Source organism: Myotis lucifugus, unplaced genomic scaffold (genome assembly GCF_000147115.1).
Source record: "Myotis lucifugus unplaced genomic scaffold, Myoluc2.0 scaffold_928, whole genome shotgun sequence".
Classification (NCBI taxonomy): Eukaryota; Metazoa; Chordata; class Mammalia; order Chiroptera; family Vespertilionidae; genus Myotis; species Myotis lucifugus.
In genome coordinates, this window is record NW_005871976.1 from 68,538 (window position 1) to 90,365 (window position 21,828).

A 21,828-nucleotide genomic window follows, 5' to 3' on the forward strand; every position below is an offset into this window, starting at 1 on the left:
TAATAATAAAAGAACTCTTCTCACACGTCATGGGACGGGCCAGCTCCGCTTTGGTATTGCACAGCTTAGGACTGTGAGGGAGAGGATACACAGGGGGACCAACCCGTGGATGAGGTGGGCTGCCCCCCTTCAAGGCCCCAGCTGGAGTGGCTGCATCCAGGTACCCCGACATAGCCGGCGGCGTCCGCCTCGCACCCAGAGCTGTGATCTAGATCTACATGAGGTCGGGACGCTATGTTGTTTGGGCGGAAGCTCTACTGTACTGGCCTTTCGTTAATGAGCTTCTTCCGTTTGTTTACTAACTCCGGGCGTTGTCACCATACAACTTGACCTAAGGTGGGGGGGTGGGGGAGGCGGGGGAGGGCCTACCCGGTTGCTCTCGCTCTTCGCCCGGTCCTGCTTGGCCTTGGCCGTCCTCTCCGCCAGCTTCTTCTGCCGCTGGGGGCCGCGCCCGAAGAAGATGTAGTTGACGAAGGCGTACTCCAGGAGGGCCAGGAACACGAACACGAAGCAGCCCATGAGGTACATGTCGATGGCTTTGACGTAGGGGATCTTGGGCAGCGTCTCCCGCAGGTGCGTGTTGATGGTGGTCATGGTCAGGACGGTGGTGATCCCTGCAAAGGACGCAGAGGGGTGAGGGCCTGCAGCCTCGCCTGCCTCGTCCTCCCTCCTCACTTTCTTCTTTTTTGGGGATCGAGCTGGGCGTGCAACCCGGGCCTGTGCCCTCACCAGGAATCGAACCTGGGACCCTTTAGTCTGCAGGCCGGTGCTCTATCCACTGAGCCACACCAGCCAGGTCTAAAAGCATTGTTGATAATTCCACTTTCAGGAGTTAAATTCAACACCCCCCACCCTCCAAAAAAAGGAAGGGATTGACTGGGATCATTGCTCTTCAGCTCTGTACTTACCTAAAATGTGCTGGAATGTTTACTTTGTGCAGTTTCACAGTTCTTCGCTGAGTGGAGAATAATCTTTCGGAAAATGGAAGCCTTCCTACTCTTCAATATACAGTAGGAATAATATTGGAACCTGCACTACTTACTGCACATCAGCTGATCACTGCCAGATAACCTGTGGCCAGCAAGATCACCAAGAGCTCCTGGGAATCGCGCAGAATCGAATCGTATATTTTAATGCTCGTTACGTTGCGTAATTCCAATTACATGCTATAATAAATATTGGACTATTTTTCTCTGGCTTAAAGAAGAAGAATGTCTAATTAACCGTGTCTTCTCTCTGGACCACCGAATAAATCTGAACGGGGGGATGTTAATCCTTGCTTTAAAACGAGTGTCAGAAATAGCTTTATTATGCAAATCTCCGGCAAGCGTATTTTCCCTTTCCTGGGCTTGAAAATTTACATCCGAGCCTGATAATTAAATTAACACATCAAAGCAATCATGCAGGAAATGGGTGTTGCAGGATAGAAATTGATGCCCAGCTGGTGTGACTCAGTGGTTGGGCGTCGACCTACGAACCAGGAGGTCTCTGTCGGGGCACAAGCCGGGGTTGTGGGCTCCATCCCCAGTGGGGGGCGTGCAGGAGGCAGCCGGTCCGTGATTCTCTCTCATTGTGGATGTTCCTCTCTCTGTCTCCCTCTCCCTCAAATCAATAAAAACATAGTTTTTAATAAAACAATAGAAGATGATGCCATGGACAAGACTGGTGTCGGGATGGCAAAACATTGCTGTTGACCCCTGGCCTTTGACCTCACTAATGCCGTAACGACACGGTTCACACACATTTCAGATATGGGTTTAGAAGAGCACCTACCCGGGTGGCTGGGGGGCCCATGGGGCAAAGGGGGCCTACGTGACACTTTCCACAATAAAGAATGATCTTTAAAACAAGCAAAGATCAATACAATACAAGCGCACCTACCCAGGGCCACCCTGGCGGCGGAGGCGTCGTAATTGATCCAGAAGGACACCCAGGAGAGGATGGTGATGAGGATGGAAGGCATGTACGTCTGCAGGATGAAGTACCCGATGTTCCTCTTCAGCCGGAAGCTCAGGGAGAGCCGCGGGTAGGCGCCTGGGGAACAGACGGGGTCAGGCGGGCGGGCGCGGGGCGCCCAGAGCTGGCTCTACATCCGTGATCGCGTGCCTTTGAGAAGCCCGGGAACCCAGGGGTGGCCCCCAGCCACACCATGTGCTCCTGTCTGCCCGACGGAGCTGGTGGAAGAATGGGGGGGCCCTTCTCAGGCCTCTCCCCTTCCTCCCTGCCCCCAAGGACATGCGTGGTGTCTGGGCTGCCCACAGGGAGCTGCTTATGTTACCAAACATGGGTCTGCCCGGCCGGCGTGGCTCGGTGGTTGAGCGCCGACCTATGAACCAGGAGGTCAGGAGTGTCAGCCTGTGGACCGAGGGTCCCGGGTTCGATTCCGGTCAAGGGCCCCGGTCAGGGCTCGTGCAGGAGGCAACCAATCGATGTGTCTTTCTCACATCGATGTTCCTCTCTCTCTCTCTCCCTCCCTCTCCCTTCCACTCTCTGGAAAAATCAATGGAAAAATATCCTCGGGTGAGGACTGAAAAGTAAACATATAAAGAAATAAACGAGGAGACCAGTGTCCGCGGGGAGAGTGGGCCAGGACGCACCTGTGGCGAAGACCACGTTCCTGGAGACCAGCCGGTGCTCCACGATGGAGAACTGCGGCAGCTCGATCCTCTCCACGCCGGTCACCGCGTCATCGCCTCCGCGCCAGTAGAACTCAATGTCGTCCGTGGTGTAGCCGTCTGCAGGGACAGAGGAGCAGGGACAGGCGGGAATGAAGCATCGTCGTATCTACGCACCACATTCCAGAAGCTGTCACCGGCCCGGCCGGCGTGCTCAGTGGCTGAGCATCAAACTATGAACCAGGAGGTCCTGGGTCAATTCCCGGTCAGGGCACAGGCCTGGGTTGCTGGCTCCATCCCCAGTGGGGGGCGTGCAGGAGGCAGCCGATCCGTGATTCTCTCTCCTCATGGATGTTTCTATCTCTCTCTCCCTCTCCCTTCCTCTCTGAAATCAATAAAAATATATTGTGCCCTGACCGGGAATTGAACCGTGACCTCCTGGTTCACAGGTCGAGGCTCAACCACTGAGCCACACCGGCCGGGCCCATTGCAAGATTTTGATAAAATCACCAGCAATCAGAAGCCCGTAGCGTGAGTCTAGTTGTCAGAATGATTCGGTGGCTGACAGGAAGCAGTGAGTTTCAAAAGGAGAACCAGAGAGGCAGGTACTACACAGGTGTGTGCTCATCCTGAGCCTCCCACCTCTTCTGTGTTACGTTCCTCCTACAAATAATAGGAAGACTCGGGCCACGGCGTTAACATGAGATGTTGACATGTACAATTAGACAATCTTAGTGAATAACGAAAAGAATTGGAACAAGTCGCTTGTTACACCAGCTTTTCACTGAGATGAGTGTGCTTTTGGGTGAGTAGAAGTTTTATGTATATTTTTTTCCACGTGGCCCCCTCCCCTTGGGACCTTGGGTAGCCTGTTTCCGGGGCGAGAATGAAAAGGAGACGGGACTCCGTGCAAGAGGCCCAGAGGGGCCTGTGCCGTCCCTGGAGGCTGGGGGAGGGGAGGGTGGTGAGGTGGGGGTGCCGATTAGGGAGCAGAACGCCCTCAGGCAAGTGGGGCGCACACACCATCACCCCACACTCCCGTGAGGAGCCGCTGTGGCCCGTGGTTCAGGCGAGGCTGCTGCAGCCCAGAGAGGGCGAGCGACTTCCTCCAGGGCACACAGCAGTCAAGGGCGGAGCTGAAAATGGTCCCTTTCCCTGCGACCTCTGGGTAAGCGGCCCCTCACCCTGCGGCCATTTGCTCTGAGGGGCTTCACTCTTCCACCTCCCCCTGCCCTGCCCCCAGCGGGCTGGGGCTCTGTCCTGCCCCCAGCAACCTCTCTTTGTCCTGGGTCCGTCCCAGCTGGCAACCTGGGCGGCATCCCGCTTGCCTTGGCGGCGAGGGCTTGTGTGGCGAACGCGCGCCCGCCTCCCCACCTCCCCTGCCGCCCTTTGTGGCTGGTTACAAAGGACCATTATTTTTCCTGGGTCTGGCTTTTGCCGGCCGCCTCCCCTGGCAGATTTTGTTTTACCTCGAAAAGAAAATTGATTCGGGGTCTGCAAACCGGCCTTCGCTCTGCCCGTGCGGCCGGGTCCACGTCCCTGATGCCACCCCACCTCCGTGGCAGCATCTCTCACCCCCCCCCCCACCCCCCCGCAGCCCCCGTGCAGCGCCCCCGGCAGCTCCAGGGACCTGCTGAGCCCGGGCCCCAGCCTGTGCCTCGAAGGTTGATGTGTTTATGTCTTTCGATCGATTCCTCTTCTCTACAGTCTGCACCTAGTTTCTGAAATATCAAGAACCATCCTGGCCATTTCTCAGCAGCTTTGCCTAATGACGCGATGCATTTTTATGTCTGCGTTCCGCAAAGGTGCCACAATGACCAATACAGCCTTTAGTGTGCAGCCCTAACTAGCTTCCAACCTCGTCATTAAAACGGTCAAATGAAAACAAGCCCTCCAGCAGGGGTTTCAGGAAGTTCTGTTCCAGTTTGGTGTCTACTCCGGCCTTTAGCTGCCGAAGTCAATGGCCAGAGTGAAGCGTGAGTCACTCCTGCGGGTGGCGAGCTTGGAGAACCTCAGCTCTCCCATCCCACCCTATTTTTGTTCTTTTATTTTTTTTTAAATGTATTTTTCTTGATTTCAGAGAGGAAAGGAGAGGGCGAGAGAGAGAAACATTCATGATGAGAGAGAATCATGGATCGGCTGCCTCCTGCACGTCCCACACTGGGGATCGAGTCCGCAACCCGGGCCTGTGCCCTGACTGGAATGGAACCCGGGACCCTTCAGTCCTCAGGCAGACATTCCCTTCTCCCCACAAATGCATTGAGGGACACTGCAAAGTCAGTCCTTTGCCACCCACAAAAAAATTCAACAGAAACACCCACAAGCCGCCCAGCCGGCGTGGCTCCGTGGTTGAGCACCGACCTATGAACCAGGAGGTCACGGTTCCATTCCCGGTCAGGGCACATGCCCGGGTTGTGGGCTCCATCCCCAGTGTGGGGCGTGCAGGAGGCAGCTGATCCGTGATTCTCTCTCATCATGGATGCTTCTATCTCTCTCTCCCTCTCCCTTCCTCTCTGAAATAAAAAAATATATATTTTAAAAGAATATAAATAAATAAACACGGACAGGTCTAAATCCAGCGGAGATGAATGATAAACCCGCCGGGGAGAGGCCAGGATTAGGAGCCACAGCCCCCACATCCAGGGACGCCCGGAGCTGCGGCTCCGGCGGCAGGTGGGACGTGTGTGTGTTCGATGCCACAGACGCAGCCGGGCCCCTCACACGGGGGCACTCAGCACTGAGGTATCAGTAAGGCCGCCGAACACGCTTCAGATGGAAGCAAACTGTCACGACGCAGAGACAGCTTCTGCGTGCAAAGCCGCGTCCCCGATGGAAAATGAGTTTTTACTCCAGCTGCCCAGGGTCCCGGGAGTGCAGCCACGCGGGCGTGGGGAGGCGCGAGGAGGTGCGAGGAGGACGGCACGGCACAGTCACCTCCGTGTTCACTCTCTTCGCCCCGAGCGGCTCGGGATGGGGGGTATTTGTTTGGTTATATATTCAGCAAAGCAGACAGACTCTCTCAGTCAGGTTCAAACGGAGATCTCATCCTGAGTCTCCCCCTGACCCTCTCTCTCTCCTTCCCTCTCAACCGTGAAATCTGCAGAGTGAGGCCGTTAAAAACAATGTCAAGACAATGGTGTGCGGTGCCTCGGCCAAACCGCCAGACCGTGACCCGATGCCCAGCGCGCAGATACCCACAGCTTTCGATCTCCAGGGTGCAGTTCTGCTCGTCCAGGGGGTACCGCCTCAGGTCCATCATGCACGCCGCCGTCGTGGTGATTCTGAAACGCACACAGTGGGGGGCAGAGAGCAGAGATGGGGTGAGAAGTGTGGCAAGAAAACGGCTCCCACATCAGCCACGAGTGGGTCCCCCTCCTCCCGACACCCCTGGTCCGACACGAGGATGTCTACGGAAGACGTGCTCAGGATACTGGAGACCAGCTGCGTCAAGGAAAGCCACACAGCCCTGGCCGGGTGCTCAGTGGTTAGAGCGTCAGCCTGCAGACCGAAGGGTCCCGGGTTTGAGTCCTGTTCCTCGGTTGCAGGCTCGATCCCGGGCCCTGGTCGGGGTGCACGTGGGAGGCAGCCCATCGATGTGTCTCTCTCACATCGATGTTTCTCTCTCTCTCTCTCTCTCTCTCTCTCTCTCTCTCTCTCTCTCTGTCTGTCTTTCTCCCACCCCCTTCCTTTCACTCTCTCTAAAAGTAAATGGAAAAATATCACCGGGTGAGGATTAAAAAAAAAAGGAAAAGCCACACAGAAACTTCGGGAGTAGTGGTGGGAGTAAAACACGGCATAATCCTCCTGGAAGGTAATTTATCACGTACGTCTTTGCTCATGGGAAGGTAATCGGGGGACCCTGAAAAGCAAGGGTTTGGGGGTTCAGCACGCCTGGGCTCATTCTGTGAGCCTTGCCCCTGGCCGGGGAGCTCGGTTGGTTAGAGCGTCAACCTGATACGCCAAGGCTGCAGGTTCAATCCCAGGTCAGGACAGGCACAAGTATCAACCAATGAATGTATCAGTGAGTGAACAGCAAATCAATGCCCTCCCCCTAATCAATAAATAAAAAATATTAAAAATACATATAGTTTTGGAATAAGATGGTGGCCATGCGGATTGAAAGGTCCCAGGTTCGATTCCGGTCAAGGGCATGTACCTGGGTTGCAGGCACATCCCCAGGATGTGCAGGAGGCAGCTGATCGATGTTTCTCTCTCATCGATGTTTCTAACTCTCTGTCTCTCTCCCTTCCTCTCTGTAAAAAATCAATAAAATATATTTTTAATAAAAAAAAAAGATGGTGGCCAAACCAATTAGAAGCCTTTGTTTGAACCTTCTGAAAGAAGTTCTAGCTTCATTTTTTAAAAAAAATTTTTTATTGATTTCAGAGAGGGAGGGAGAAACATGATGAGAGAGAATCATTGATCAGCTGTCTCCTGCAACCTGGGCAGGGGCCCCAACTGACCTCCTGGTTCCTAGGTCGACGCTCAACCACCGAGCCACGCCGGCCGGGCGAGAAAATAGTTGATGCTTGGAAACAACCTCTTCTCACTACGAGAATACGGTCGCCCGCGAGTCCCTGGGTGAGGAGCGCTCACCGGCGTTTCTGCACAGTCATCAGGGTCATGGGTTCATGGTTTCCCAGAAAAAGACTAGGATGACGTGCGAACAACGTCATGGAAAGCTCACCCCTCACCAGAGAGCTCCATCTACCCGGGACAAAGCAAACACCCTCCTGATCCCGGGCTGGGCGGGGACAGGGCAGGGAGCCCAGGGGAGCTAGACGGGGGCTGATCTACCAGCCTGGGCTGCCACCGGGCCAAGGTCTCAGGGAAGCAGCTCGGCCGGCTAGGGTCTCGGGCACCTCCCAGGAGGAAGGCAGTCCCTGTTGGGTTAGACCTCCATCGACAGGAGACTAACAACAGTTCCGGCCCGGCCGGTGCGGCTCAGTGGTTGAGCATCGACCTATGAACCAGGAGGTCACAGCTCGATTCCCGGTCAGGGCACATGCCTGGGTTGTGGGCTCGATCCCCAGTGTGGGGCGTGCAGGAGGCAGCCAATCAATGATTCTCTCTCGTCATTGATGTTTCTCTCTCTCTCTCCCTCTCCCTTCCTTCCTCTCTGAAATCAATAAAAATATCATATTAAAATAACAAAACCATGATACATAGATTGTGTGTGTGTGTGTGTGTGTGTACACATGATGTAGAATATATGTACATGGTTCTTTGGTTCACAGGGATCATGCATACAGTATAGATGAGTTTAATGAAACGATCGGTATTCTGACATACGGATGTGCTTTTTTTTGGTCCAAAAATTCAAATGACTCTCCGGTCAAATGCGTCTCGATGGCTCTGGTGGTTTTGAAAGTCTAAGGGCAGGGGTGTCCCGAGGACCAGCCTTCAAGGGGAGCAGCTGGCCGAGGAGCTGCGGAGCATGTGTGGCCGGGGGTGGCCGGGTGTTTCCTTCCTGACAGCCGGGCGAGGCTCACAGAGACCTGCAGGCTCGCTTCAAACACAGGAGGCTCTGCCCTGGCCGGCTGCTCAGGGGTTAGAGTGCTGGCCCGGGGCACCCAAGGGTCTCGGGTTCCAATCCCCGTCAAGGGCAGCCCATGGATGCCTCTGTCCCTCTCTCCCTCTCATTTCCTCTCCTTGTAAAGTCAATAAAAACGTTATTTTTTAAAAAAATAATTAAATACAACATAAACCCAGTGCAAAGTCAATGCAAGACACACAATATTTTTTAAGGGCGCCGTTTAGCAAGGGGGCGACAGTCACAGCATGGAACCCCCTAGCAGCGGTGGAGCATCCTGGGAAATTCTGGCGGTTTCCAAGGTAACCAGGGAAGCCCCGGACCTCCTCGGGTCCCAGACGAGCAGCCTAGCTTTCTGGTTCGAGTGAGTGCGTTAGGAGGCTCGGGGAGCCTCGCATGTAGTCAGGCCCATGAATCCTGGGGGCCCCGCCTCGCCTCGGACAGCACCCCACGGAGCCCGGAGCCGGGTCAGCAGCAGTCAAGGGTTTTTTCCGACTCTGCAGAAGGCGCTGGGCGAGCGTTCTGGAAAGCTTTGCCGTGTCAGGGTAGTAATATTCATCACGGGCCTTTGTGGTTAGAATATGGGAACCCCAGCCTGGGGGGCCTGGGTGCTCAGGGTCGGCAACTCAATCAGATCAAAGCAGTGCACGCAGGCGGTCCCCTTGCTCGTGACTATATTTTAAATATATTTTAAATACATTAAATATATTTTTATTGATTTCAGAGAGGAAGGGAGAGGGAAAGAGAGAGAGAAACATCCATGATGAGAGAGAATCACGGATCGGCTGCCTCCTGCACGCCCCACCCTGGGGATCGAGCCCAAAACCCAGGCATGTGTCCTGACCAGGAATCGAACCCTGACCTCCTGGTTCCTAGGTTGACACTCAACCACTGAGCCACACCGGCCGGGCTTGCCTGTGACAAGTCCTAGTCACAGCGCTGCCCCAGGTCCTAGAGGATTCCTTTCTCTGCAAAGCTCAGAGGTTTCATGTGATGTCTCCTAATTCATTTGAGGATGTGGCCTCGGCGGCCATTACCACCTCAAGGGAGACAGTCAGGGCCCCGGGGGGCGGGCGGGCGGGCAGACAGACAGACAGACGGACAGACCTGAGCCCGTACAGCACCGTCCCGTCGGGGTGCAGGCGGATCATGCGGTTCTTCACCGTCACTCCGTGCACGAAGGACTTCTTGTCGTTCAGGAAGTAGGTGTCCGGCACCCACAGCTGGTCGGCCACGCGGTTGTCCAGCGTGAGATTGAGCGGGATGCCGGAGTAGGCGAGCCGCTTGTCCCTCCAGTACTGCTGGAAGTACATGGTCAGGGTGTAATCCTGCGGGGAGGAGAGACAGACGTCAGTCTCCGCTCGGCCGCTGGCCGGGGCCCGGGAGGCACAGACACTGCTTCCTTCCACGCGGGGTGGGAAGCAGGGGTGCTTTCTGGGAAGGCCAACGCCGGGCCGGTCCCACCCGCCCCACCCGTCTTATAAAAGCCCGATGACAAACTCAGCGTAAATAAACACGGAGGCGAGAATCGTGTTCCGATCACCGTCTCTCCTATAAAGAATCTTATAAACAAAAAAACCGTTCAACGGGAGGACCAGGTATCGCTCTGGGCTTCTTTTTTCAGGATCATAAAGCCCTTTGATGATCTAATGAAAGCACGGCCCCTGTAAGTGTGTGCTCGTGGATGTGCATGTGAGCATGCCCATGTGAGTGTGCACGGCTGTGTATGCGTGCGTGCATGCATTCAGGTGTGTCTGTGTCTGTGTGCGTGCGTGCACACGCGCATGTGTGTCTGTGTGTGCGTGCGTGTGTGCCTCGAGTTAACCAGCATGACACACTGACGCCCACCGAGACGCACGTCTCCCCACGCCTGGTGGGCTTCCACGCGCTTGTGAAGTCACGTGCCTAGAATCTGCACACTGTTTTCTATTGGAAGAACTATGACGCAAGGTGGTTCGATTTTGACCCCGGATTCCAAAATCCCACTTCATGCAAAAGTCAGAGGCCGGGGTCTCCGGGGGTAAGAACGCCAGGCCAGCCCAGGGCCCCCTGGTTTAGAGCCCGAGGGCTCAGGTAGCGGTGGGGGGCAGTGGGCGGGCAGGAGGAGCCCCGACGGCTGGGGCTGGGAGCAGGCATTCTTGAACATGAGTCGTTCGCGAGCATAGGTGAGTCCTTGCAACATCTCCGGAGCATACACAGGCGGCGGCAGCGGTAACGACACACACCAAATGAGCCCAAGAAAACCTCCTCCCAGCTGTAGGTGTATAATTCGAGAGGCTCCCGTAAATTGCAGGGAGAGATCAACAACAACACTGCTTCCCCGCGCGCGCAAACCTCCCGGCATTTATCGCATTACGGCGGCCAGAACACATCTCTGGGAGGGAGAATATCGCTCATTATTCCGCAATTAAGTGATTGACTACATCTCCTCGGCGCAGGAAATGGAAGGAGAGGATGACTAACCCCGAGAAGGCAAGGCAATCTCCACGCCGCCTGGCAAGATTGGAACCGCAGCTGGGAGTCACAGGGCACCTGGCCCGGCACCTGCTCCCGCGAGGCGGGGACAGCAAGCCTCCCAGGTAAATTGCTCTCGGGTCAGCGAAGATGGGAAATTGCTCGGCGCCGCCGCTTACATAAGCCCTAAGTGCTGGAGGCCTCCCGGCAGGCGCTTCCGCAGTGAAGTTTAGGCTGGGGCGTCTGGGCACCTCTACCAACACCGTGTGTGTGGAGGACTCGGGTCCGTTCCCGTGGCCTGGCTCTTCCCACCGCAGACTCCGAGGTGACTGTCGAACCCGTGTGGCAAAGGGGGAGGACTGGCCATCTCCCTGCCATCCCCTCTTCCTCCCTCCCTCTTGCATCGGGTATCCACCGACCGTAGGTCAACACCCGGCCGGGTGCTGGGGACCCAGAGATAAGAAACACAGCCCTGGCCGGCGAGGCTCGGCTGGTGGGAGCATCCTCCCCTGCACCGAAAGGTCGCTGGCTGGATTCCCTGTCGGGCACATGCCCAGGTTGTGGGTTCGGTCCCTGGTCGGGGTACATATAGGGGGCAATCGACCGATGTTCTCTCTCTGTCTCTCAAATCAATGAAAACATATTAAACAACAAAGAAACACATCAGCCCTGACTGGTTGGGCTCAGTGGATGGAGCGTCGGCCTACGGACTGAAAGGTCCCGGGTTCGATTCCGGTCAAGGGCATGTACCTGGGTTGCGGGCACATCCCCAGTGGGGAGTGTGCAGGAGGCAGCTGATCGATGCTTCTCTCTCATCGATGTTTCTGACTCTCTATCTCTCTCCCTTCCTCTCTGTAAGAAATCAATAAAATATATTTAAAAAAAAAAGAAACACATCATTTGTACCTTTAAGTAGTTCGCATTCTGGGTCCCCAAAAAGCAAACACCCCTCCCTCCAAGTTACAGTGATCAAGAGAAGGCATTTTGGCTTTTTCTTTTTTAAAAAAATATTTTTTTATTGATTTCAGAGAGAAAGGGAGAGAAAGAGAGAGAAGCATCAGTGATGAGAGAGAATCATTGATCAGCTGCCTCCTGCACGCCCCCCCCCCCCACTGGGGATGGAGCCCGCGACCCGGGCGTGTGCCCTTGACCGGAATCTGACCCAGGACCCTTCAGTCTGCAGGCCGACGCGCTATCCACTGAGCCACACCAGCTAGGACCATTTTGGCTTCTTCCAACCAGTCCCCCAGTCCTCTACCCTCTGGCAGCCAGCAGTCTGTTCTCTGTGTGAGTCCGTTTCAACTTCGTTTGTTCATTGATTCTATTCCTTAAATCCCACATAGAGGTGAATAGACTCGAATGATTAGATTTGCTGAACTGAGTAGCACTTAAACTCATTTCTGTCTGAATCCCTTCAAGAGGGCAGACGAGGCAAAAAAAAAAAAAAAAGAAAAAAGTTCCACAGAAAACGGGGGTGAATATTTCCATTTTCCACCGAGAGCCCCTGCTACCGACTTATCCTCCCAGACGTCAAAAGGCCTTTGATTTTGTGTAGGTGCCTCTGGGCTAGGATCTCACAATGGCTTCTCCTCCCCTCACAGGCGGGTCACGTGGGTCAGCGCCGCCGCAGCCACGCGTTTTAAAGCATTTTCCCGTTTCCAAGAAGATGTGCTATTTTTAGGCAGCGAGCCCATTCATTTCTGAGATCAGGTCTATTTCTGGCTCCCACCCAGAAATGGTGAGGTTCTTGCTCTTCCACAAATCACAACGGGAACAATGCTACACATCCTGTAAGTGAAAAATGTTGGCTTGCTCGTGGGGTTGTGTGTGGGGTTTTTTTTTTTTTTCCCTTTTCCTGAACTGTTATTCCTTTCAGCGGGAATATGGGGATGGGTATCTGTGATGGGATCACAGAAGGCTGCCCTGTCGCCGGGGACACGGCCATCACAGCCCAGGTTCCCAGAAGGGAACCACGAGGCGGTTTCCACGCCCTCCATCGAGCCTCGGGCCTGAGGAGAGAGAGGTCCGGCGCTGGCCTCAGAGAGGAGGTAGATTATAGTTTCCTCCTGCTTTGGAGGAGCCTTTTCACGGTGCACGGGGCCCCACAGATTGGGTAGCTGAGCAGGAGGACGGTCCTTCGTCTGGAACCCGGGAGACCCGTGTCCCCTCCCGCGGCATCCACACGAAGACGGCGGCCGACATCCCGGACCGTCGCTGTTCTTCACACCCGCTTCCCCTGGCGTTTCCTCCGACCCCTCTTCCCGGCTGCTCCCTCAGCTCTTCCTTTTCCTCTTAAGACTAGGGAACCCTAGGGGTGCCCATTCAATTTCCTTTTTAAAAAAATATATATATATATTTTTTATTGACTTCAAAGAATCATGGGTCACAGGTTGAGACTCAACCGCTGAGCACCCAGCCGGGCCGACCCATTCATTTTTGAATGCGTTTCCAGGAGTCGGGGTGGAGCTGTGGCCCAGCCAGACCACCGAGCACAGCCCTCGCGGGGCGTCCACGCGGGGCCTCACGGAGCAGGCGGTCTCTGCTCAGCGAGGCGCTGGTTAGACATCGCCCACCCGTCCACTGTGCACGGCCGTGAGCGTGCGGAGCGGCAGGTGCTGAGACGCGGGGCTGCCCCCGGCGAGGCGCCTCCCTGGGAGAGACGCTGACGACTTCCAGGGGGAGAACAGCGCTGCACAGGGCCCTTCCTCGGAACCAGGCCGCGAGGACCCGGCCGCGGAGCCCGGGGGGCGCAGCTCATGGGGGCCTTTCTCCCGTCACCCCAGGGCGCGAAGGCTTCCACAGGCGCAGGGGTGCCAGAGCCAACGCCGTGGAGGCACTCGCTGCTGCTCATCAGAATCGGAGTGTGTCGTTGGCCACGGGCAGCGGGATGGACAGCTGGTGACTCCCTTGCTTGACGTGCACCTTTGGCCCGGAAGCGGCTGGCACCTGAGGTGTGCGGGGAGTGATGTCGCCAGCCACGCTCGGCCGGTGAGTCCAACCCCGTCCCCTGAGAGGCCCTCCGCTCCAGGGCAGTCGGCGGGGACTGTGAATCGAATGAAATAACCAAGGAGAAGGTGTGGAGTGAGAACCTCGTGATCCCTGAGAAGGGGGCAGAGGAAGGTCATTCAACTGAGAAGTGTCAGGCCCTCCCCGCGTGCCTCAGTGGTCGGGCGTCGCCCTAGGAACCAGGAGGTCACGGCTCGATTCCCGGTCGGGGCACAGGCCCGGGTTTCGGGCTCCGTCCCCAGTGGGGGGCGTGCAGGAGGCAGCCGGTCCATGATTCTCCCTCATCGTTGATGTTTCTATCTCCCTCAATAAATCAATAAAAAATATATTTTTTAAAATAGGAAGATAGAGATGATAGATAGATGATAGATGGCTGGATGGGCAGGATGAATAGGTGAGTGAGGTGGGGGGGGGGGAGGGAGAGAGACTAAAACGGGGAACTCCTGGAGCACCGCTCTCTCTCCGGGCGGCACTGTGGGTTTTTGATGTTTCATAATTCCCAAATTTTCTACAAAGGGGATCTTTTATTCGCAGATACAACTGTCTGACTCTCTGTTTAGAGATAATTGGGCACAAAAGCAACACAAAGTGCTGAGCCGCTTGGAGGCTCCGCCGAGACCGAAGCTGTACGTGCCTCCGTGGCGGAGCCAGTCAGCAGGTTTCCGGGGCTTGCTTGCTTGCCTTTTCCCCCCAGCTAACAGCGATGAACTTGGAATATTAACGATGGATTCCTCATCTCTGCCACTGCCCCAGGCTGGCACCCTTGTCACGCCAGCTCTCCGGCAAGGACACGGAGGCCAGGGCTCATGAACTTGCTTAGACCGAGCGGCTCAAAGGTGGAGCCTGGCCGTCCCGGCCCCACGCCCTTACGGCCTGGACAGGAAGCCGGGCGCAGGGGCCGCACCCGGGAGCGGGGAGCACAGGCCTGAGGACCAGCGGGTCCCGGGGGAGGATGGGGCACGCAGGCAGGGAGACTGGACCCCCCCCACCCCGTTCAGGACGAGTTTGAGGCCTGGCCGGGAAGCTCAGTCGGTTAGAGTGTGGTCCCCACACACCAAGCCTGTGGGTTCGACCCCCAGTCGGGGCACAGAGAGAATCGGCCAACGATGCATCAGCAAGTGGAACAAACTGGTGTTCCTCTCGCCCCCTCGCCCCCTCTCCTCCTGCCCCCTCCCCTCCTGCCCCTCTGTCTCTAAAATCAACTTTTAAAATGACTGGCTCGGAGCAGGTCATGTGTGCCTGGCACAGTGGATTGTTCCTGTGGCTCAGAATGAAGTCTATGAAATGGCCTGTATTTCACGTAGAAGGAGTAGGTTCATGCGCAGTTTTCTTCAACTACCACCCCGATGACAGGATTCCCTAAAAAACCACCCCTCTGTTCACAGGCCTAGGTCACGTCCTGTTCCTTCTAAGACACACTCGGGGGTTGGGTGAGCGGAGTCTCCCTCCCATCGGTCACGTTTCTGTACGAGGCTGCTGTCCCTGTCCTCACACCGGAGGGGTGTCCCCATCCCACGGTGCCAGGCTGTCGCTCCTCCCGCCGGGGCCTGGGGTCACTCCTCCGTCCATCGTCCATCTGAGCAGAGTTAGCCTGGGCCCTCGGGGCGTGGCCTCTGGCCCTGACTCCGGGAAGCGAGGGAAGAGATGCCTGGGAGGAGCCCGGCTTATCAGGGATGCTTTCCCGCCGCAGGCCTCCCCGGCAATCCACCTGACGTCTTCATTTCTACTCGGTTGGCTTGATCCCTGTCTCAGTGGGTTCTGAGAGGGAAAGAGGGGGTGTGTTTTATTGACCTCTTAATCCCACAGTAATATCTGAACCACCGATTCAGCCAAACACGTCTTACATCATTGCCCAGCGCGCGCGCGTGTGTGTGTGTGCGCGTGTGTCTTTTATCCTCCTGGTTCTGCTCTCTTCCCCGTGTCTTCTCTTCGTTCTCTTCCCCGTGTCTTCTCTTCCTTAAAATATTTCCCCCCTTATGGCCCAAAGTGATATTTAACAAGTCAATTTGGGGAAGAAAGCCGGTTTGGCAAATGCAAATGGACTCAATACATAACCCTAAAGAGCGCTCGGGGACTCGCTCAGAAACGACAGCGCTGGGCCTGGAGCACAAGCCGCGTCCTCCCTGGAACTGGGAGCCCGAGACACCTACATCGATTTGGTTTTGGTTCGTTTCTTGTTGTGTTTTTAAGATTTTTAGTTGACTTTTAGAGAGAGAGGAAAGGAGAGGGAGAGGGAGAGAGAGAGAAACATCCATCAGCTGCCTCCTGCACGCTCCCTACTGGGGATCGAGCCTGCAACCCCAACATGTGCCCTGACCGGAAATCGAACCCAAGACCCTTCTGTCTGGCGGCTGATGCTCTAACCACTGAGCCCACAGGCCAGGACTGAACACAAAGTGTTGAGAGGACAACTGAGAACAGAGAGACAGAACAGTCACCTGCCTCAGGGGAGATAAAACACATCCCCAGAAAAGCAACCTGCGAAAAACGACAAAGCCACCTAGCAGGCGGGTCTCAGACACAGAGCGCCGGTTAAATATAGCGCCGCGCCAAGGGCGTGCAGGCGAGAGGGCAGGGCAGTGGCGGGATCGCAGTGCAGTTTGCGGAAGACCAGCTCTGGGCAAGGCTGGAGGGGGAGGTCCTGGGAGGGGGGCGGGCTGGGGGAGAGGGTCACTCTGCAGGTCCATTAAGTTATTTTTAAATATATATATATTTTTTATTTCAGAGAGGAAGGGAGAGGGAGAGAGAGAGACACATCAATGATGAGAAACAGCAGATGCCTCCTGCACGCCTCCTACTGGGATTTGAGGCCGCAACCCAGGTATGTGCCCTGACTGGGAATCAAACCAGTGACCTCTGGGTGCACAGGGCAGTGCTCAACCCCCTGAGCCACACCGGCCACGCCAGAGATCATGTTCTCAGCCCGGCCGGTGTGGCTCAGTGGCTGACCGTCCACCTACGAACCAGGAGATCACAGTTCAATTCCCCGTTGGGGCACATGCCCAGGTTGCGGTTCGATGCCCAGTGGGGGTGTGCAGCAGGCAGCCGGTCCGTAATTCTCTCTCATCATGGATGGTTCTCTCTCTCTCTCTCCCTCTCCCTTCCTCTCTGAAAGCAATAAAAATATGTTAAAACAAACAAACAAACAAACAATAGCGACGCAGAGATCTCGAGGACCTGGCTGGCCAGCCTCCATCCTGTTGGCTAGCTTTGCATGACCCCCAACTGTCTTAGCTCTGAGCCCAGTGGCCCCAATTCTTCTAACTCCTAGCTTCTGTGGAGGCTCCTGTGTAGGTGGGAGAGGAGCTTAGATGAGGTCCCATGTGGAAGAGGCACTGCTGGGGGCCAGCACAGACTGGGACTCATTTAAAAAAAAAAAAGATTCTCTCCCTGGGATGATTGATGGCTGGGAGCCCAGGCCTGGGGTGGGCCACCTGAGACTCTCAGAAGCGCTCCTTGAACCCCAGCTCCCAGCTCAGGTGTTCCCACCTCGACCCAGTCCTCCCAGGGCACCTCGGCCCCAGGTGAAATCTGCCAGTCGGGCTCTTGTTTTCTGCTGGTCTCAGCTGACTCGTGAGGAGCCCTGAGTAATCAGGCTGACGAGGCCCAGGCAGGGGCCCTGTGGGCGTTGGGAGGTGGGCTCTCTCGCCCATGGCTGGAGGGTAGCTTCCCGGGTCCCACCCGCCGGGCCCCCACGGCCCCCCAGGCCTCGAGTCGGAAGCACACGCGTCCCCAGGTGGCTCAGCACCTCCGGTGAGTACCTCTGGGGGGTGGGAGGTGAATGAAAGGTTTGCACAATGAAGTGCTCGCTCACGTTTGAAATGTTGGCGTCCCCCACCCCAACCCCCCACTGCCAGGATCTGGTGGGAATCCCAGGTCTGAGGCCTCGGTTTGACTCTATGATGAGATGGAAGTGCGTTGAACGCTTTCTGACAGGAGAAAGCAGATGGCATCTTTGGAGTATCGGCACGCCTCGATTTGTTGAATGTATCGTTTCCAGGTTGCAATGTTTAGGCTTTATCTTAATCCCCAGCTTTTCCTCCAACTTCTGCTTCCATTTCCAACGTGAGCAACCTCGCTTTCTTTTGATGGAACGGGAACGTTCTCCGGGACGGGGTGCTCAGCCGTGTGTATGTGTGTACAGAAGGTTTAAGTGAAATAGTGTAAACATTCATGAACCAGAATCCTCACTGTGACTAAGGGGGGAAAAGTGGTTGAAGTAAAATCTGATACCTTTTGGAGGGCGAATAGGAGGAGATTGGACAGTTGCCAGTTTTATTTTAAATATGTTTTTATTGATCTGAGACAGAGAGAGAGGAAGGGAGAGGGAGAGAGAGACAGAGACAGAGAGCAACATCAACCGGATAAATAAGTGGAACAACAAGTCGATGTTTCTCTCTCTTATCCTTCCTCTGTCTCTAAAATCAATCAATGAATTTGTAAAAACGGGCTTCCCACCTTCACTCCTTATAGGGTATCGGGGTTGAAGGGAAAACATTTTAAGGCCATTGATTCCTTTGAACTTGACATGAACGTTCAGCCCTCCCATCCAATAGCATTTCAAGGTTGGCAGCGTCTTTACCCATCACCTCGGCAACACTATTGCTTTTTATCGACGGGGAAACCGAGGCCCAAGGCAAAGTTATCTGTTCAGGAGTAGGACGCTCACTGGGAAAGCCGTCCTAGGACTCCGGGTTTCCAACTGCCTGTTTATTCCCAAAGGGCTTGGATACCTGCCCCTGGGTGTCGGCCGGAGCCTCACCTACCCTGGGCTTCTCCACTCCACTGCTGTATCATTAGTCTCCCGGGAGAGTGACTTCATTTTCATAACAACACGAAAGCTCTCCACCTTTGACATATCATTCAAAAGGTCCTCTGCTTCCATAGAGAACACTGGGTTCTCTGGCCAAGATGAACCCGTGGACAAGGGGGCGGGTCATGGAGTCCCACAGTGAGAAAACGCAGGCCCGGCCGGCGTGGCTCAGGGGTTGAGCATCGACCTAGGAACCAGGAGGTCACGATCCGATTCCCAGGCAGGACACAGGCCCGGGTTGAGGGTTCGATCCCCAGTAGGGGGTGTGCAGAAGGCAGCCGATCCACGATTCTCTCTCCTCATGGATGTTTCTCTCTCTCTCTCTCTCCCCCTCTCCCTGCCTCTCTGAAATAAGTAACGTCCTCCGTGTGCGTGAGACCGAGTCTCCCACCAACACACCCAGCCAAGCTCCAGGAGACCTCGCACACAGGCGAGGCTTTCTGAATGGGGCGTATAAATAGCACGGTCCCCGCGCTCTTCTCCACGCGAGTTAGGCGGATCAGGGCCTCGCCGCTCAGTAATTGCATTTACTACGAAGATCAAGCGTGAAAATTCTCAGATATCTCACTTAGGAAATTAGATAGGCTGGATGGACATTTGAACTACTTTTGTAACATGCATTTCTTTTCTTTTTTAACACACATTTCTTTTCATCCTATAATGTTTTTAAAATTTAAACTTTGCTTAGTGTTCATCCTCACCCGTGGATATTTTTCCCCATTGATTTTTAGAGAGATTGGCAGGGAGGGGGAGAGACAGAGAGAGAGAGAGAAACATGGATGTGAGAGAGACACATCAATTGCACGCGCCCCAACCACGGCCCGGGATCCAGCCTGCAACCCAGGTACATGCCCTTGACTGGACTTGAACCCACGACCTTTCAGTCCGCAGGTCGATGCTCTAACTACTGAGCCAAACTGGCTAGGGCTAACCTATGCCTCTTTATAGAAATAAATACAGTTATCAGCTACATTGGAAATTATATTCAACAGAAACAAGCACTTTCCTTAAATCTGTTTAACTAGTATCAGACTCATGACACCGACATCTTCGATCCCCCAGTTTTATTATCCAAAAAATTCGTTTATTACATATGCTATCTACATTTAGACATAGCGTCGTTATACGCAGATGCATGCATCTTCAGAATTCTTACATTTTTATTTTGAAATCATGATAGATTTACAGAAAATTGTTTTTAAAAAATAGCCCAGTGTGGCTCAGTGGTTGAGCGTCAACGCATGGACCAGGAGGTGGGGGTTTGAGTCCCAGTCAGGGCACGTGCCTGGGTTGCAAGCTCGATCCCCCAGATCATTGATGTTTTTCTCTCTCCCTCCCTCTCCCTTCCTCTCTGAAATCAATTTTTTTTTAAAAAAAAGAAGAGGTCAGCACCTTCATCGCCTCCGTCACCAGGCTGGTCATCAGCTTTGATGACCCACAGAGAACACGATGCCAGCAGCATTTCAACGGCCCAAAATGGCAGCAAACGCTGGTGCTCATGTCCCCGAGCGACATCTCGCCGCGCACTACACAATAACCTGAGAGATTCCAAACGGTCAGCAGGCTGCACAATGCAGCGGCAGCGCCTGAGACTCGGTGCAAAACTCACTAGAGAAAGAAGGGCTCAGCTCCCCAGAGGAAGGAAGCAGAGGTACCACGGGCGCCAGATGGTGCAAAACCAAATGCCGAATCCACAGCGCTTTCCTTGGGAAGAATCGGGAAGGTTTTACATGTCAACAAGCAGACTGGCACCAGACCAAATACTTTACTTCCACGTGCAACACACCACACGTTCCCTGAGCCCAGCACACGGGGTCGTTCACAACGGGACAGAGCGTGTGACCTCCGCCTGTTAAGAGATGGAGCCGTGCCTGGCTGGCGGGGCTCCGTGGTTGACCTTTGAACCAGGAGGTCCCGGTTCGATTCCCGGTCAGGGCACATGCCCGGGTTGGGGGCTCGATCCCCAGTCGGGAGCCGATCCGTGATTCTCTATCATCATTGATGTTTCTCTCTCTCTCTGTCTCCCTTCCTCTCTGAAATACATATATACATATATATGTTATATATATGTATATATATTTATTTAAAAAAAGATGGAGCCACAAAAAGCTTTACAACCTCCCTGAGGGGAGATACAGAAGGGCATTCTCTTTGCACGCTCCCTAAGGCTCCTTCTAATATTAAATACAAACCTCCCTCTGACCGGTGCATCTTATGTAAGGTATTATGCTCATCCATCTCGGAGGTCCATCCTAGACTTCCTTATCCTCGGCCCCGTCTTGATGCACGATCCTAACTTATGCACGAAACGAACGCGCCGCCCGTGAGAACAATGTGCTTAACCGGCCCCACCCTCCCCTCGCGAGTGGCAGCCACCTGGCACCCACGGCCAGCACACTCCCCGCCCGCCCGGGCCTTACGCGGCCCTACCTTTCCCGGCCCTAACTGGGTCAGAGAAACACTTTTTTCCTTTCTGCTGAGTCATCCCCCGGCGCGCTTAGTAATAATAAGAGCATTCGCACATTCCCAGCCCTTAACACGCTAACGAGAATTCATAATGCAAGCTCTGAGGGGGGCCCTCCCTGCCTCCCGGGAAGAAACCCGTGGAGGGTGGCTTTCTCACACGTGTCGGTGTGGCCGTGGGTGTGTGGGTGTGTGTGTGTGTGTCCCCGTCTTCCTCGCGGTTTCCTCTGTAGACAGATCTCTTTGGAACCGATTCTGTGGGCATGCCACAGGCATCTGGGAGGCCGGGGATGGAAATACCGAGTGAGTGTAAGCGGCTTGCCTGGGGCTAGATGTTCCCATAGATTTGGGAAGAGAACCTGAAACTGGCAATGCCATCAGGCAGCTTTTTGGAACACTCCCCGGCCGCCAGGTGGCTCGGTGGATGAGCATTGGCCTGGGAACCAGGAGGTCATGGTTCGATTCCTGGTCAGGGCACGTGCCCGGGTTGCGGGCGATCTTGATCCCCTGTAGGGGAGGTACAGGAGGCAGCCGGTCCATGTTTCATTCTCACATCAATGTTTCTCTCTATATATCTCTCTCTCTTCCTCCCTCTCTCTCTCTCTCTCTCTCTCTCTCAAATCAATTTTTAAAAGGTGGGGAAAAGGAAAATTTGAAAGATGGGGAACAACAAAAATGCAGACTCTCTCCATTACCCGTGAAACAAGTTACAATGCGCAAGAATGTTAAATGTTCAAGTACTGGAATCCATCCTTTGGTGATTTCTACAAAACACCAGCGTGTGTGATGATACCTGCGTGGAGACACAGAATGTGTCTGTCTGTCTGTTTGCAGCCGGGGGTGCTCTCTGGGGGCACTGGCAGCAGATCAAGATTTCGCTTTGCAATCGTTTAAAAACAGAGACAGTATTACTGTTAGCAACATCCATGATTATTTTATAAGCC

At 54.7% G+C, this 21,828-nt stretch overlaps 1 protein-coding gene across 1 annotated transcript in view; it reads right to left on the reverse strand.

The window, feature by feature from the left end:
* The window catches only part of GABRB3 (gamma-aminobutyric acid type A receptor beta3 subunit), a 14,787-nt gene extending 2,475 nt beyond the window's left edge, over positions 1–12,312 (reverse strand). Inside the window, exons 1-6 of the mRNA XM_014448806.2 lie at positions 12,289–12,312; positions 9,256–9,476; positions 5,814–5,896; positions 2,598–2,735; positions 1,882–2,034; positions 370–614 (exon numbers count right to left, since the gene is read on the reverse strand). Of these exons, the coding sequence (XP_014304292.2) occupies positions 370–614; positions 1,882–2,034; positions 2,598–2,735; positions 5,814–5,896; positions 9,256–9,476; positions 12,289–12,300 (852 nt within the window). The 5' untranslated portion in view covers positions 12,301–12,312. The remainder of the gene's footprint in view (positions 1–369; positions 615–1,881; positions 2,035–2,597; positions 2,736–5,813; positions 5,897–9,255; positions 9,477–12,288) is intronic.
* Positions 12,313–21,828: the final 9,516 nt, after the last annotated feature.